Source organism: Capricornis sumatraensis, chromosome 21, assembly GCF_032405125.1.
Source record: "Capricornis sumatraensis isolate serow.1 chromosome 21, serow.2, whole genome shotgun sequence".
NCBI lineage: Eukaryota > Metazoa > Chordata > Mammalia > Artiodactyla > Bovidae > Capricornis > Capricornis sumatraensis.
Window position 1 is genome coordinate 45,550,268 of NC_091089.1, and position 17,340 is coordinate 45,567,607.

A 17,340-nucleotide genomic window follows, 5' to 3' on the forward strand; every position below is an offset into this window, starting at 1 on the left:
CTCGACTTGGAGAAAAACCTGAGTTTCTACTCACCTGGCTCACTGCCACAGCTTGATGCTAGTGTGGGTGCCCTGTTTCTGCTCTGGCTGCAGCAGACTTCTAGTTGGCAATGAGGTCATTGCAGAAAAGGAAGGAAAAGGCCTGGGCCACCTGGCTTTACATTTTTAAAAACCACGTTGCCACATCTGTCCACCTGTGTCCCCAGTGGCATTGTTCACAGTTGCCAAGAGAGGGGAGCCACCCCAATGTCCATTGACAACTGATGGATGAATGGAATGTGGTCCATCCACATGGTCAGGATGGTAATTCAGCCTAAGAAGGAAGGGGATCCTGCCACCTGCCACCAGGTGGATGAACATTCTGCTCAGTGAAGCCAGCGGACACAAAAGGAGCAACACTGAGTGACAGAGCAGTCAAGCTCATGGACACAGAAGTAGGCCCCGGGGCCTCAGAGAGGGATGAGGGGTTATTGTTTGAAGGGTATGCTGCTGCTGCTGCTAAGTCGCTTCAGTCGTGTGCGACCCCATAAACGGAAGCCCACCAGGCTCCCCCATCCCTGGGGTTCTCCAGGCAAGAACACTGAAGTGGGTTGCCATTTCCTTCTCCAACGCCTAAAAGTGAAAGTGAAGTCACTCAGTCATGTCTGACTCTTCGAGACCCCATGGACTGTAGCCCTACCAGGCTTCTCTGTCCATGGGATTTTCCAGGCAAGAGTACTGGAGTGGGTTGCCATTGCCTTCTCCGTTGAAGGGTATGGGTCAACTCTATTTCAATAGAATTGTTTTATTAAAAAAGAGTAAAGTGTATGGAGATTCCATTGTGCAAGATGAAACATGCAGATCTATTGCATAAGCATAGATGTACTTAACAGTATATAACTAAATATACAGTATTTAAATATACAACATATCAGTAAATATACTTAACAGTACTGAATGGTACACTTAAAATGGTTTAGATGGTAAATTCTGTGTTATGTGTTTTACCACAATTAAAATATTTTAAAATTACTTTTAAAATATGATGCCTACTGGTCTTACTGTTCTTTTTGCAGTATTATTTATGTATTTTATATCTTTACATCATTTTGTATTGAGGCATAGTTTGCATACAATAAATTCCACCGCTCTGGTGTGTTCAGTTTTTGAGTGTTGACTATTCCAGTCTTTGACTATAAGTATCATGTTAGTTGTAAGGTTTTGTTTCTTTTCTTTTAGTTCAGGTGTAATTCACATACAATAAAAGTCTCAGTTTTAAAATTTACAGTTCAGTCAAAGTTGCTCTGTCATGTCTGACTCTTTGCAACCCCATGGACTATACAGTCCATGAAATTCTCCAGGCCAGAATACTGAAGTGGGTAGCCTTTCCCTTCTCTAGGGGATCTTCCCAACCCAAGGATCGAACTCAGGTCTCCCACATTGCAGGCAGATTCTTTACCAGCTAAGCCATAAGGGAATTTCAGGTATTCACCAGGCTGTATTACCATCACTACTGTCTGATTCAGAACATTCATGACCCCAGAAAGAAACCCCTGAACCATCAGCCATCACTCCCCACCCCTCTTCTCCCAGCCCCGGCAACTACAGATCTATTTTTTTCTATATGGCCTTGACAGTTCTGGACATTTCTGGCTTCCTTCATTTCGAACAATGTGTTCAAGGTTGGTTCATCTTCCAACAGGTGTCCGTCCTTTATTCTGTAGCTGCAAACAGGTCCATTGTATGGATATAGCACATTCTGTTTATCCATTCATCAGCTGATGGATATTTTTATTACATTTCCACTTTTTGTGATTTTGGGTAACACTGCAAAAATAATCATGTACAGATTTCTGTGTGAATATATGTTTTTGACTTTTTTTTTGGGTGGGGGGAGTGTATATCTAGGAATGGGATTGCTGGAGCACATGGTAACTCTGTCTAACTTTGTGAGAAACTTGCTGGTCTGTTTCCATAGCAGCTGCACCATGATACATCCCCCAGCCAAGTATGAGGCTTCTGATTTCTTCACATTCTTGTCAACCTCTGTTATTTTCTATCGACTTTTTGGTTTTCTGTTTTTGATACTTTAGCCATGTCAGTGGAGTTGGATTGGCCCCTCTGTTGGTGTTTCTCTTCTTTTAAGAATCCTCCATAATTAAGTCTGTATATTTACACAGAAGCAACTGAAGAGCATTCTGAACTACTTTTTTTAAATAACTGACCAGTTAATATTTGAATTAGTAATTCATACATGTGGTTTAAGTTAAAAGGTACAAAATTCACATTGTGCCAAAAAGCTAATAGATAAAAATTAAATTTCCTTTCTGCCTCTGTCTCTCATGTCCCCAGTGAGGCAAAAGCTGCTAATAGTTTTAGAGCAACTTATGATTTGTGTGACCCACCCTGGAGATGCTGATGGGGGCCCATGTATGAGTGTGAGAGTGTGTGTGTGTGTGTGTGTGTGTGTGTGTGTGTGTGTGTGTGTGTCACAGGTGCAAAGCACGGTCTGCTATTATGAATGATTCCTTGCTCCTTCTAAGAATCCACCTAAGGCATTACAAGCCACGCCTAAGAACACTTGACAGGCCTGATTTAGGTCTGTCCTCCCCCATCACCTAATAGAAGTGATTGGATGACTGAGTTTTAAATTTACGCAGAAGTGATAAGCTTTTTTCTTTGTCTTTTTGGCAATATTTTTTGACCAGTTCATGGGATCTATATGCCAAATGGGCTTCCCAGGTGGCGCTAGTGGTAAAGAACCCACCTGCCAATGCAGGAGACGCAGGAGACACAGGTTCGATTCCTGGGTCAGGAGGATGCCCTGGGGAAGGAATCCACTCCAGTATTCTTGCCTGGGAAATATCATGGACAGAGAGGCCTGACCGACTACAATCCATGGGGTTACAAAGAGTTGGACAAGACGGAAGTGACTTAGGACGTACACACTCAGGCCAAATGAGTTTCGAAATTGCAAATTTTATAAGAAAAAGGTGCGGGGGCTCAGGATGCTAATAATTTGGATACAGTTTCTTTAAAAGCAAAAAATAAAAATAAAACTGTATGTTGTATGTCTGCTGAATGCAGTCTGCAGACAGCTGTGTTCCTGCTGCCGTTCTTCTTTATCTTTGTCAGGAGGTTTAACATCATCTGCTCACATGGAGATCCCACTCTCGAAGGCTGGCTTCAGTGATAAAGAGGAAGGTGGCATCCTGGGTGCTCCCATAACGACGCAGAGCAGGTTCAGACCCATTAACACAATTTGGCTTTTTATGAAAGCCGCCCTCTTTCTGAATTTTTGACCACTAAATCAAGACACATTGTTTAATGAGTGCTTGCATGCATGTATGCTAAGTTGCTTCAGTCGTGTTCAATTTCTTTGCAACGCCATGGACTGTAGTCCACCAGGTTCCTCTGTCCATGGGATTCTCCAGACAAGAACACTGGAGTGGGTTGCCATGCCCTCCTCCAGGGGATCTTCCCGACCCAGGGATCCAATCTGCCTCTCTTACGTCTCCTGCATTGGCAGGGGATTCTTTACCACTAGAGCCACCTGGGAAGCCCAATGAGTGCTTAGGAATTCACAAAGTGAGATCTGCAAACACGGACTCCATTGACTGCTCTAATGTATCAATAAATCTTCCTGAACAGTCAAAACAGTCCTTTCACACTAATCCTTTCTGTCTGGCCCATGCTGCAAGCAGGCTTGGGCTGCCCGACCTTGGAAAGACATATGGTTAGTTCAGTGCTGTTTATACACAAGAACAAAGGGAAAGGGCTCAATATTCGTCAAGGGGAAATGTTGAATACAACGTGTTATCTACATGCTCTGATATGTATGCAGCGTTAAGAGTCTGAAGTCGATCAGTGTGCATTAGATATGACTGAGGTGTGAAGCACAACACTGCATATAATACGTGTAATACAGTACCATCTGTGTAAACAGACCACATGCAGTGACACTCATAGAAATGATCCCATGGCAGGACTCAGGTAAGTAAGGAGGCGGGCAGAACTGGTGACAGTGGTCTGGGAAGACCTCACCTTATCTGTAAGGTTTTAATATAAACACCTCACAACGACAAGGTGTTTGTGTTTTACTTACAGAGTTAAAGTTTCGCTGAGACCTTTGTGGGAAGCGTCCAGCACCAGTTTGTGTACACGTGTTATGGCGGTGCTGGCCCCGCTCTGCTCTGCCCTTCTGCCCACTTGGGAAAGACCAGGAATTAGCCCCAAAACACAGCCTTCTCTGGGCCCTTTCTCTGCAGAGAAGTCAGCAGAAAAACACATCACCTTTGTTCCTACATTTGGGAGAAAAGGAAACATCCACACCCAGGAATGACACAACCACAGGGTTAGGAGAGTAAGGTGGGTGGGGGGGCAGGGCAGGCCCAGGGGTAGGGGGTAGATGAATCCTGGTCCCCAAAGAGGGGCTTCTCGGCCCGTGGACCCCTCAGAGGGCCTGGGTATAGGCGTTTCTGAGGAGACGCTGCAGTTTCCATTGATACTATATTTAAGGGTCTGGAGCCCCCAAAGGCTGAGAACCACTGCTCGAAGGTCTCAGTGAGCATCATGGGCATGAGTTGTAAGTCAACCCCGGGGTCTTCACACTGGCTACACAGACTCCATGAGATCGCAAAGTCCAGTCTGGAAGAGGAGGACTTTTGCTCCTAGTCCAGTTGGGGAGACAGTTGTCTCGACTGAGGGCTGTTGCGCAACCTCCTGCCTCTGTGGCCTTACATACAGCCTGTCCTGCTTTCTCCCAGTCAGGCACCGGGCAGACGGGATGGCCAGTCCAGGACCTCACCCCATCCAGTGGCAGGGCTGGCACCCGGGGCCAGCTCCACCCCTCCTGGCTGTGGTTCTTCTGTGTGCAGAATTTCCACTACACAGAGAAGCCTGCCTGGCTCCCGGACCTGCCTTCCTTGGCTGCCACTGGATTGTAGGTGTGAGTGGGGTGAGGCCTCGTCCATGGCACTGCTGTGCAGATTCTCCCCAACGTGGCTTCCCGGTGGGCACTCCCTGACCCTGGCTCCTCCAGATCCCCCCACACCCTCCATGTCCTGGTGTGCCTCTGCCCTTCCTAAAACAGCACAGAACAGCCCCCACCACACACAGCTCCCCACCCTCACCTGGCCCCAGCTCCAAAGTCCCTTCCAGGACACTTTAAGGTAGAATTCACACCTTTGCCCCCTTTGAAATAGGCCTTCAGGTGTTGCTGCTGCCATAGCATCTTGTTCACTCATTCGCTCACTAACAAGCCTTCACCCTCGAGGCCCTGGGAGTGAGTCAGTGAGCTACTCACTGGTTGGTTCCATGCACGAGTCTCCTGTGAACTTGACCCTCACTACTCCAGCCTGGGCCCGACACACCTGGACTCAGGCATGGAGGCTGTGTATATGCACAAGGCAACAGTGGCCTGGGGAGCTAAATTGTAGACTGAACATCAGGTGCAGTTGGGAGTCATTTCTTTCGGAGAGGAAACATCACTGTTATGTATAACAATGTTCTGGTTTCTTCAGAGATGCAAGTTGAAGCATTTGGGGTTCAAATAAACATACAGATAAAAAACAAGCAATTATGTCAAAATATTAAAGGGTGGCTGAATCCAGGCACTATGTATAAAGATGCTCATGGCATGTTCTTTCTATACATCTTTATATTTGAAATTTTTTGCAATAAAACTTTTTTTAGAGGCAAGTTGAATTGAACTGATTGGACCCACTGTCTCATTATCAAGCTGCGTGTCCAGGCTGCTCTGACAGAGTGCTGGACACCCGTGGTTTATTATGAACAACAGAGTTTTATTGCCCAAGGTTCTGGAGGCTGGAAGCCCCAGATCTGGACCAGCAGGGCCCGTTTCTGGTGACACCGCCTCCTGGTTCACGGCAGACAGTCCCTTCCCTGTGTCCTCAGGAGGCAGAAGGGGTGAGGGAGCTCTCTTATAAGGACAGTAACCCCATCCATGGGGTAACTGGCCTCATAACCCCAGCACCCACCCCCCACCCAGGCCCACCTTCTAAAGCTAGCACACTGGCCATTAGGAGGTCAGTACATGAGTTGTGAGGGGTATACAACATTCAGGCAACTGGCAGGGGGCGGATCCAGATGGGGCTCTGGGCCCGAACCCCCGATGCCCGCCACCGATGGAACCCCGCAGGTCCCGGGGATGCCAGGACTCTGGAAAGAGATTGCTTTTGGCCCCGCACTTCCCTCGGTGACATCATGAGCTTCGGGGCAGGACGGAGGAGGAAGAGGAGGAGTAGGAACTCAGGCAGCAGGGCCAGCTGTGCAGGTCACGTGAGTCCGGACCGAGGCAGAGGTCAGGCCACAGCGCTCTGGGAGCCGGCTCCGCGAGGCCCGGCGGGCAGCGCGCCGACGGGGGCCAGTCACCCCGAGTGCAGGCGGCGCTGGACAGTGTCAGCCGGGTTTCTCCTTCCGAAGGGTCAGGGCCCAGTGCCCCAACCCCTAACCCGCTCTAGAGAGTCGGCTTCGCAATTCAGAGAGGGAACAGCTGACAGCCCGGCCCCTCTGAGGTCTGACCCCTTCCGGCAGAGCATCCCTTCCCACGTCCGGTATCCCACATCCTAGGCCGCACCCGCCCCTCCACTGCAGAGGCTGCGCTGCCGGCGTGGCAATGTCCCCACTGACCCATCCGACAGGCCAACCGGCGACCCTCGAAGGCCCGGGGAATGGCTGGGCTCCGGGTTGGCGGCAGAATGGTTGTCCGGTGCAAAGCTCCGCAGCCCGAGGGGCGTCGACCTGGGCGGGGCGAGCGGTGGCGCTTTAAGAGGCCCGAGCGCCGGGAGGCCGGCCGGGCAGGGACTGACCGGACCGAGCGATGGAGACCGCCCGGGACTGCGCCGGAGCCCTGCTCAGGCGAGTGCCGCGCTGGTTTGCGCCCCCGGCGCCTCGCATCCCCCTGGCGCTCCCGCCGCCTCGGGGCCCCTCGTCTCCCCGCCCCCCGGGGCCCCCTACGCCCCGTGCCCCTCTGCTTCCCGCGTCCCTCTGCGCGGCCCTGCGCCCCCAGCCCGCGCGCGTCCCCTCCCGAGTCTCCGACCGCCCCCAGCGCCAGGTGCGGCCCCCAGGTGCGCGGGCTCCGGGAACAGGTGAACGCGGTGAGTGCCCGAGCCGCATCTCTTGCCGCCACGGGAGCAGACGAAGCGGGACCCAGGAGACCCCCGGCGCGCGGGGGGCCAGGCTGCTCCGGGTCCCCGACCGTGGCGGGAGCCAGGGCTAGACGAGGGGCTCCGGTGGGACGCTGGACGGCTTCGGGGTGGCCAGTTCACTCCTCAGGGCCACGCGGGCTCCAGCACTACCTGATGGCGCTGGCTGAGCTCTCGGGTTTGTGCCGCGGAGTTTGGGGGGAAGTAGTGACGCTGCAGCCGGGGCCGGGGCAGGGGATGCGGGACAGTGGTAGAGGTGCCGGCGGACTGCGGGGCCTCCTCACCCGCCTCCCACTCCCGGTGACCGAAGCCCCGCATCTCTTTTCCTTCTTGGGTTCGTCTTAACGTCCAAAAACCCAACCCACTCCTCCTCTGTAAAATCCTGATGATCCTGGTGGCAGTGACTGTAGATTTAAGGGAGGGAAATGGCAACCCACTCCAGTGTTCTTGCCTGGAGAATCCCAGGGACGGGGCAGCCTAGTGGGCTGCCGTCTCTGGGGTCGCACAGAGTCGGACACGACTGAAGCCACTTAGCAGCAGCAGCAGCAGCATGCTTCTCTGAAGATCGTCAAAAGGCGCGGAGAATCCCTTGAATGCTTTTTTTAAAATTTATTTTTAAATTGAAGGATAATTGCTTTACAGAATTTTGCTGTTTTGTGTCAAATATCAACATGAATCAGCCATAGGTGTACATATAAATGCAGGTTTTCCCAGGTGACTGCGGTGGAGGGATTGGGTGGGTGAGGGGGTAGTGTGATCTGTGAGCTTCTGAACCTGGGTCTTTAAAGGGGGCTTCCTGCCATACCCAGGGTTAGAGAGCTACCACAATGGAAGGGGAGCTGTCTGGCTGGGGCTGTCTCTTTAAAACTGGGACCCCAGGAAGGTGAGAGACAGATTTTTTCATGCCTCTTCACTCATGTGGTTTAGACCTAAAGGAAGGACCCTGGGTTTTTTCCTGGTTTCTTCCTCTTCCTCCAACTCTACTCACAACCCTCCCCCACCCCCAATCCCACTCCTGGGGTAACAAAAGCTGACGGCTTGGAGTGCATCCTCCAAGGGTTTCTCTCAAGGAGCTCTCTGACATCCCCTGGGCACTGAGCTGGTGAGCCAAGTTGTAAGGATGACAGGAGCATCAGTTCCTGGCTGGTGTGGCCTGAACAGGAGGACAAGGCAAGACCTGCAAGATTAAGGCTGCCCTTGCCCTTGCACCTGACCCTACAGTGTCAATCCCAAACCCTAGACGTCTGTGTGAGGAGGAAGGACTTGCTTCTGAAGTCTTGCTTCTGCAGTTACTGTGCAGATGATCTCATGTGGAAGGACTGATCTGCTTAGCCAGCCCTGAGGGCGGGGCTCTGGGCGGAGGACCACCCTGGGGACACACTGTCTCCAGGTCCTGCTTCCATGCTGAGCGGCTCCATTCATGGGACCCCACCTGCTTCTGCCCACCTGTAACACTTGCTGAAAGGAAAACTTTCTCTGCCTTCCTTAAAGCTATATCCAGGCTGCATGAGACCCCCTGGCAGGCAAGGTGACTGCTGGACTTCTGTCGCCTCTCAGTGGTCCTGGTAGAGTTTTCCTAACTCTGTCTTTTGTTAGTAAGTACCTGCATGTTGCCAAGGCAGGAACCTAATGTCTTTTTTTAACATCAGATGCAGGTAAGCAATGATCTTAACCCAGTCATTAGTTTGTCCATTGTCTGTATTCAGGAGGCCTTGGTGGTAATGGAAGCAGCCCAAGGTCTCCTGGCTCGGCTCCAGATGCCCAGGATGTCCATCCCCACAGTGTGTGTTGTCGCAGACACAGCCTGCTCTGACTTTGTGTCCTGGCAGCGATAACACACACACTGAGATAGTTACAGAGCTCATCTCGATCACACTTTGTGCAGAGTAGCTGTTTGGTACTCTTTCCTTGAACAAATAACTCTAGGTTTTGAATAGCTGCCCTTTGGGACAAATTTGACCAGTCTTGTAGGAGACCTAAGGGAGGAATTGACTTTTCTATGGTTACTGATGCTTACTCCTTTGTGGTCTAAACTCTTACGTTAATAACATTCAAAGTGTACAGAGACTTCACGGCCATGTGCTGGATGTGTTTTCTAGCCAAGCATTTTTTCCCCAGAGTGGGGGCAGGGGCAGGGCTCAAGGCATAGTAGGAATGGCCACAGTCCCGCCAGGGAGCTCCCAGTGGGGCTCCATGTCCCATATGTTACTTGTCACTGGCCAGGCATCGCTGGAGGGCAGGAAGCCTCTTTGGGGCCAATACTGCTCTGCTTCCTGCCACAGTGAGACCCCCCCACCCCCAAAAACTGTCCCTCACCTGCTGTCCCTGTAGCTCTTGGAGGCCCCGCCAGGCCTGATGGATGCTTTCCAAGGCCTGTCCCTTCTCTGCCATCCCACAGCTGGGGTCGCACTTTCCTTCCAGCACCGTCCTGTCACCTGACTGTGGGCACAGGATCTGTCTGAGCTTTATCACTTCCCATGGACCCTCCTTGTCCACCCGACAACCTGTTCCTGGGCCCCCTGCTCTCCCCCAGCACTTCTAGAATAAACACCAGTTCAGAGGGCAGCCTAGAAAGGCACCATCTTGTGACCTGGAGGCCCAGCTTTGTAGTGGAGTTCATATCCATGGTCAGCCAGTGCCTGTTGCTCTATTTCCCACTTGTGTGTGTTAAGGTCTCCTCAGTCCCTCCTGGAAAAGGTAGACTTCCCTGTCCCTTCAGTTCTGGGACCTGTGCCCTTCCACAGTTTTCAAGAACCTTCCATGAAATCTGACTTCTCTTATCTTGATTTCCCTGAAACAATATTGTTTCCTTGAAGAACCTGTTTCCTTGTTTTCCTGTCCTGAGCCTTTCCCCTGCCTGTTTCATGTGATCACCTGTACCTTCCTGGGGATTAGAGGGTGGCCAACATGATGTGTCATCAGAAGCTGGATTCTAAGACTTCTCAGTGCTTCTGGGACAACGTCGCTGTAGGAGGTTGGGGGAGGGGCGGAGCTGTTTGATGGCCAGTGACACAAATGATCCCACCAAGAGGACCAGACTGAGTTGGATTAATGTGTTGCTTTGTTCATGTGGCTGGCTGAGCCCACTATCCACTTAGCTGGGGCAGAGTAAGCACCTGGTGTTGGTTGAGCCTGTTAGGCGTACCTAAGCCTTTTCTCAACACTGACCCAGTTCTTAGTTGGGAAACGTAAGGATTAAGGACAGCAATAACTGGGCGTCCTCCTTTATCACAACTGGCGATCTCAGAGCAGTGAGGAGGGAGGCCAGCGCTTATCTGGTCAGTAGTTAGAAGACAATGAGGGCTTTGTGATGGCGGAGCAAGGTCAGTGGATCACTGGTGCTAACAGAGGTGCAAGCGTCTGCAGAGATGAGGAGATTCAGGCCCTGACTAACTAGGTCAGAGCTGTCCGGCCCACAGCGGGCACTGATCCCCCAGGGCCAGGTTCTAAGACGTGAACTTTGTGCTGCTATTTCTCTGGTTGAGCCTGAGCCTTTCGGTTCTCAGGAACAAAGGAATGGGTCTGGAGGGAGGGAGGCTCTTGCTTGCAGGCCCTGGGCTCTTCTGCACTAGAGGAGGGTTTCACCAGGGGGCAGGAGGGTGGGAAGGGCATTCCCCCCACCCCAACCCTGGCGACCCTTCCCTCTGCCCTGAGCACCACCCCCCACACTCGGCTGTGATGCGAGCTTGTGTCCTGATCAGGCAGTGAACCTGTTTCTTTCTTCGCTCCTTACAGCAAGCTCGTTCTCCATCAGGTTGAGAACAGAGCTGGATTCCAGCTGTAAAGCATCATGTGGATTACTCTCATTGCCCTGTGTACCGGGTTCCCCAGGAGGGAGGGCACCAAGCAACTTCCCTGCAGCATCACCCTGGCAGACGTGGGCCCCTGGTTGTCGAGTTGTGTAACTGAGGAGCCTGTGTAATTCCCCAGAACTGGGGCAGAGGTCCAGAAGCCATGTGCCAGGCCCTCCACTGGGTTGGCTCAGGCCTGGACTCCCTCACTGGGCTGGCCTTGGTCTGGAGGAGAGCTGCATAGGGACCAGAGACCAGGCCCAGTCCTCTTGCAGCTGTTGTGCTGGACACAGGCTGGGTGGTGACCCTGGAGAGAAGCCAGGGTTGTCCTCCTGGCAGGCAGCTCTCCCTCACCAGCTCCAGTTGATGTTTATTGCTTAAGATGAAGTTCAGAAAGATTCTTTATTAACTGGATGACCTTGAGAAATCACTCTGAGCCTTGACTTTCTTACCTGAGAAACGAGGTAATACTTTCCTTGTAAGGTTATAATGAAATTAGTTGATATATTTTAAAAGCTAACATGCTGCTGGCCATGGCAGGTGCTTAGATGCCTTCGGTCACAAGGCACAAGCCTGACGCCGGCCAAATAAGCTTCAGACCAAATCCTAGACTGCTGGCAGTCTAGGTAAAGAGGCTGTGGCACGGGTTCCGTCATGTCAGGGGAGGGTCGGGGCTTCCCACACAGCACCAGGCATTTCTAAGATGCCGGTGGGGTATCCAAGGATTCAGCTCAGTCTCGACCCCATCTACCCAGAGACAGTGTCTGATCCCAGAGGGTATGGGCTCAGCCCCACCTGACTGCCCCCTGCCTGCACTGTAGATGCCAGTCACAAGTCCAGATTGTCACCTTTGTCTGTAAGGAAAGTCTAGTCTAGCTGGAGATATAAAATATAGATAGATAAATGACTGACATATGTAGAGGTGTCTATGAAAGTGAAAGTGTTCATCGCTCAGTCATGTCCCACTTAGTGTGACTCCATGGACTGTAGTGCGCCAGGCTTCTCTGTCCATGGAATTTTCCAGGCAAGAATACTGGCTGGGTAGCCATTTCTTCCTTAGCCTTACTGTACAAATCTATAACTGTGTGTGTGCCTGATTCTTTAAGTCTGTTCAGCTGCTCCATGGCCTCAAGAAATCATTTACTTAGGCTTTTCAACTCTAAAGCCAACATTTGCAGAATATTATCCTTATTTCTCCTTTGAGTTTGGTACCTTCACCTCCCCTTCTCAGTTACTGCGAGGGCTTTGAATGTTCTGGTAAAACAGGTGTGATGATACTGTGTTTGTTAATTTTACATATTTGTTTGTTTCTTGGGTATCAGGTACACAATTTTTAATCATCCCCAACTACTGACTCCTTTCTTTAGGTGCAAATATTAACCTTGTCTTATTTCTATGTACTTTAAACCTCTCTTTAAAGACTCTTCTTTAAACTAACCTCAGTTGGCTTTCACTTGACCCTTCCTTTCCAGGCCCCTGACATTTATGGGGTCGCAGACAAAGAAGGTGCTGTTCACACCCCTCATGCATCCCGCTCGCCCCTTCCGTGTCTCCAACCATGACCGGAGCAGCCGCCGAGGGGTGATGGCCAGTAGCCTGCAGGAGCTCCTCAGCAAGGTACCCCCATCAGCCACGAGGGCCCCCAACTCACAGGGTCTCAGGGACAAATCAGTGCAAGACAGGGAGCTTGGGGGAGCCTGCTGGGGTTAAAGGGAACATTTCTGTGTTCCTGTCCCATACAGGACTTAGGTACAGAGATGAGAGCCCTCAAAATAGCCATTAATTGGGAATTCGTTGGTGGTCCAGTGGGTAGGACTCTGAACTTTCACTGCTGTGGGCCAGGGTTTGATCCCTGGTCAGGAAACTAAGATCCCACAAGCCCTGTGGTATGGTCAAAAGGAAAAAGAAAAGAAAAATAAATTTTAAAAAATAAGGAAACAACCATCATTTGATAATGTGACTTTAGTTTCTTGACAAGGGAGAATATAGGAGGCACAACTTTAGAAATCTAGTTTTGGTTATAGAGGCCAGGGACCAATTGTTCTTAATCTAAAACAGTGTCCTCAATCACCAAATAAGGAAGAATCATAGACTTTCACCAGAGACAGGACCTGAGCATCCAACACGCTGTCTCTGAAGTGACAGAGACACGGCTCTCTAAGCATCATGGACACAGGGTCATTCTTTTTATTTGTCCAAATAAGCAAGACATTTTAGAAACTGAATATTGTCCACTGTAATTCCTTACCTCACGATGTTGAAACCTCTGAAGAAGTTAGGTCCATTCAACTTTTCAACTTCTCTTTTCCAAGCAAAGCCTGAGTTATAGACACCAGGCAAGGTACATCTTTACCATTTAGATCCTTAAAATCAGCTAACACTTCGGGGACCATGACTTAATGGATGCCACTGATGGGTCCAAACAGAGTCACTTCACCTGGTGATGCTGGTGTGTTCCGTCTGACCTAGACCCTGGATGCGCTGGTGGTCGCCAGCCAACTGGTCACCTTGGTGCTGGAGGAGGATGGCACTGTGGTGGACACAGAGGAGTTCTTCCAGACCCTGGGGGACAACACACACCTCATGGTCCTGGAGCAGGGGCAGAAATGGACACCGGTAAGTGTGTTATCTGGGCGGCCGCTGGGTAGGCTGCTCACCTGGGTAAGTGTGGTCCCCACTTGGGGTTGACCAGCTTGCTTTCTGAATACTTCCTCTGTGTTCACCCGGTAACTGGATCTGCTGCCTTCCAGGGATGCTTCTACGTGTTTCTAGGAAACGTGGCATCTTTGCAAACTTGGACTGTGTGATTTAGACCCAGTAATTCTGAGGGTCAGGCTTTGGCCAGTGAGGAGCTAAAGACCCTGTTAGGGCGTGGACCTCAGGAGGCAGTGAGATGACACAGCCGGTGAAATTAGGGAGGTATGTGAGGGTGTAAACACAGTGAGTTAGACAAGCAAAGAAGTGGCATAAAGGGTTTTATTTCTGAGAAAACTATAGATTATAAATCTTGAAAAACATTCCCACCATAAAACACCTAAACATGTAAAGAATAATATTCAAACATCTTTTTGTATGCCTAACTGACCTTCCCTGGTGGCTCAGATGGTGAAGAAACTGCCTGCAATGTGGGAGACCTGTTTTTGATCTTTGAGTCAGGAAGATCCCCTGGAAAAGGGAACGGGACAGAGATTATTCACTGATGCTCATGACCTAGCTGGTTCCTCCCTCCAGCCCCCATGACCCATATCCTCATCCCCAGAACCTAGGAACTTGTCACTTTACATAGCAAAGGGGAGTTGGCGGGTGTGATTGACTTAAGGATTTTCACAGGGGTGATGACCCTGGATTACCTGATTGGGTGGTCATCACAGGTCCTTGTAAGAGGGACATAGGAGGGCCAGTGAGGGCTGAAGCAGGGAGCAGCGACAGGAGGATGGGCCATGGGCTGAAGGACACGGGTGGCTCTTGAGCCAGGACAGGAAGCCCCAGCAGGACAGCCCATAGTTCATTCAGCATTCCCGACCCCCACAACTGTCAGAGCATCAGTCTATATCCTCACTCAGCTTGTGGCCATTGGTCCTAGAAACCCCAGGACACTAATGCAGAGGGGAAGGGTCTTTTCTGTCTGTTCTGTGAGATGCTTTTCTACTTAGTGGGGGAGTCGGTTGCCACAAGCCCCCATGTGGTGGGCACAGCAGTGGGCACTGAGCTGCAAGTCAGGGTGGTGACAGGAGGCAGTGGACAAGAGTGGCACCAAAGTGACGGTTCTTGGGGGCGGGATGTTTCTCCATCTGGTAACAGTCTGGTTTATGTGAGTCTTACACGGGATCCTACGTGTCTGGACCGCCTTCCTTCTTGAGGTCAGAGGTCCTGCCCCACTTGCAGGAGTTTCTCAGCGAGGCCACTTGGATTTGACTTGGACAGAACTTCCCAGAAGTATCCACCAGGGGTCTCCCTTCTCAGTCCAAAGCTTTGGTGCCAGTCAATCCCCCTGAGGCATCTTGGGGGTGGGGTGGGGGGATGATGAAACTCTTCCCCCTAACCACCCACCCCACCTCACCCCCCTGTCGCCATGGTTAGATTCCGAGTTTGGGGAGACGTCTCGATTCTGACTCAAGACCAAGGATGCTGGCAGAGTGAGATCAAAACTTTCATGCTTCAGAGAGGAGCTGTGTCCGGAACCCCTTGCCTTGAGTCAGTTTTTAATAACGTTTCCTAAACAATAGATGCACCTCCTCCAAGGCAGCAGGACCTCATGTGTGTTAGTTCCTGGGCTGGGACCATCATGTGTCCAAGTTGAGGGGTGGGGAGAGAAGAGAGGTGCCAGCAAGAAGGGTTTAGGTGCTTTTAGGGGAGTTTGCAGTTTAACTTCAAATTTATACTAGACTTTTGTCAGTGAATTTAACACTCAGAGCCCCAACTACTCTCGTGTCTCAAGGTTTATGAAAGTCGTTCCTCTATTTGAATCCTGTGCACTGCAGGACCGTGTGTGCAGCAAACCCACCAGAGGTGTGCCTGGGACATGGCCCTGGGACAGTTTTCTCCTGTTTTTTCTCAAAGCTTCTGCAGGAAGACCATGTGAAAATGCTGTTTATAAACCTGGGATTTCAGAGGTCTCTGGCTTCTCCCAACCCCAAGGGTCTCAAGCGGACTGAGAGTGAGTCTGCTAAGTGTCCCCAAGAGGTCAGCCTTCTTCCAGGGGAGAAACTAGAAATCAGGGAACGGCCCTCACACCAGCCCTGGTTGGCCATAGGATTCTGGCATTTTCCGTGGCCACCTCTCATATGGTGGAATAGTATGCCTGCTGTCATGGGCCCATCCACATCACCAGGCAGCCACAGTGGCCTTGGGGGACCAGGGTGAGTGCGTGTCCACCACAGATCACTGGCACAACTGTCCACTGAGCCCTGGACCCTGAGGCCACACCACACTCACCCCCAGTCCCTGAAGAGAGCTGCTGGAGGAGGTCACTTCTTATGAGTTTGGACCCCGTGGCCACATAAGCACCCTGATTGGCTGAAAACATTCCTCAAATAGTTAGCAGCTTATTCACGCTCAGATTTTAAGCAGACAGGTAAACGCAGCACTGCAGGCCCTGCAGGTGGCAGCTGGGATGCACTGCAGCTTCTGCCCTCCCACCCTTAGGCTGGCAGCCACACCCCAGCCCGCTGGCCACCTCAGAGACGGGGCATCGCGAAAGTCACCTTCGACTTGTACAAGCTGAGCCCCAAGGATGTCATTGGCTGCCTCAATGTGAAGGCCACCATGTATGAGATGTATTCCGTGTCCTACGACATCCACTGCACCGGGTTCAAGGCCATGCTCAGGTAACGCACCCGGGAAGGCAGGGTCTGGACACAGCTACTCCCCTTCCTCAGCCCCTTGAACCCTGGCCTGACTCGCACTCGTGTTGTTGTAAAAACTTGTTACACCACAAACTTATTCAGAAAACTGAAACTTGAGCCAAAATACATAGTTTTCTCCAAAGACCGTTAAGTCCAAAATGGAACAAAAACCCTGTATAAGAAATAGAAGAACCAAATTCCTTTTAAAAACTAGGGTCATGCATTTAAAACCTTATTTCTCAGCAATGAGGGCTAAATCCAGACCCAAGGAAATTCTGACCTGGTTGTGCTGTACGTGCTAAGTCATTTCAGTCGTGTCTGAATCTTTGTGACCCCATGGACTGTAGCCCACCAGGTTCCTCTGTCCATGGCATTCTCCAACCAAGAATACTGGAGTGGGTTACCATGCCCTTCTCCAGGGGATCTTCCCAATCCAGGGACCAAACCCAGTTCTCACGCATTGCAGGCTGATTCTTTACTGCCTGAGCCACCAGGGAAGCCCAAGAATGCTGGAGTGGATAGCCTGTTCCTTCTCCAGGACATCTTCCCGATCCAGAGATTGAACCCAAGTCTCCTGTGGCTCCTACACTGCAGGCAGATTCTTTACTGCTGAGATCAGGGATGCTCCTGGTTGTGCAGAGTAGCCCCCAGACCTCGATGAGGACTCGCACACATGGTTCTGTTACCACCGATTCCCTCTCTTGCAGGAGCCTGCTGCGGTTCCTGTCTCACGCTGCCCAGGTGACTGGCCAGTGTCTTGTCCACATGGGTACCTACATGCTCCGAGTGCTGGCTGAAACAGAGGAGCAGGCGGTGCCTGGCTCACGCCCTCGGAGAGGGATCAAGAGTGGATAGGGGGCACAACTCGGAGGTCAGCCAGCCTTGACCCAGCCGGTCCCTCTCGGGGATGAATTTAGAAAATGCTGTGTTCCCACCAGTATCACCTGCTCAGGAAAGAAAAGGGGCCTGAGCGACTATCAGGGACTGGGCAGGGGTCCCTGGGGTGGTGGTACCTGCGGTGGGGGCCAGGATGGCAGGATCCAGGGGCTGCACAGTGCC

The 17,340-nt window shown here is 51.3% G+C and overlaps 1 protein-coding gene across 1 annotated transcript; it reads left to right on the forward strand.

Annotated features, from left to right (window-relative positions):
• Nucleotides 1–6,790: 6,790 nt before the first annotated feature.
• Nucleotides 6,791–17,340, forward strand: CIDEA (cell death inducing DFFA like effector a). The gene is made up of 5 exons (XM_068993897.1): nt 6,791–6,858; nt 12,409–12,553; nt 13,406–13,552; nt 16,082–16,263; nt 16,989–17,340. Exons 1-5 carry the CDS (start codon nt 6,821–6,823, stop codon nt 17,134–17,136), a joined length of 660 nt encoding a protein of 219 aa, XP_068849998.1. The 5' UTR covers nt 6,791–6,820; the 3' UTR covers nt 17,137–17,340.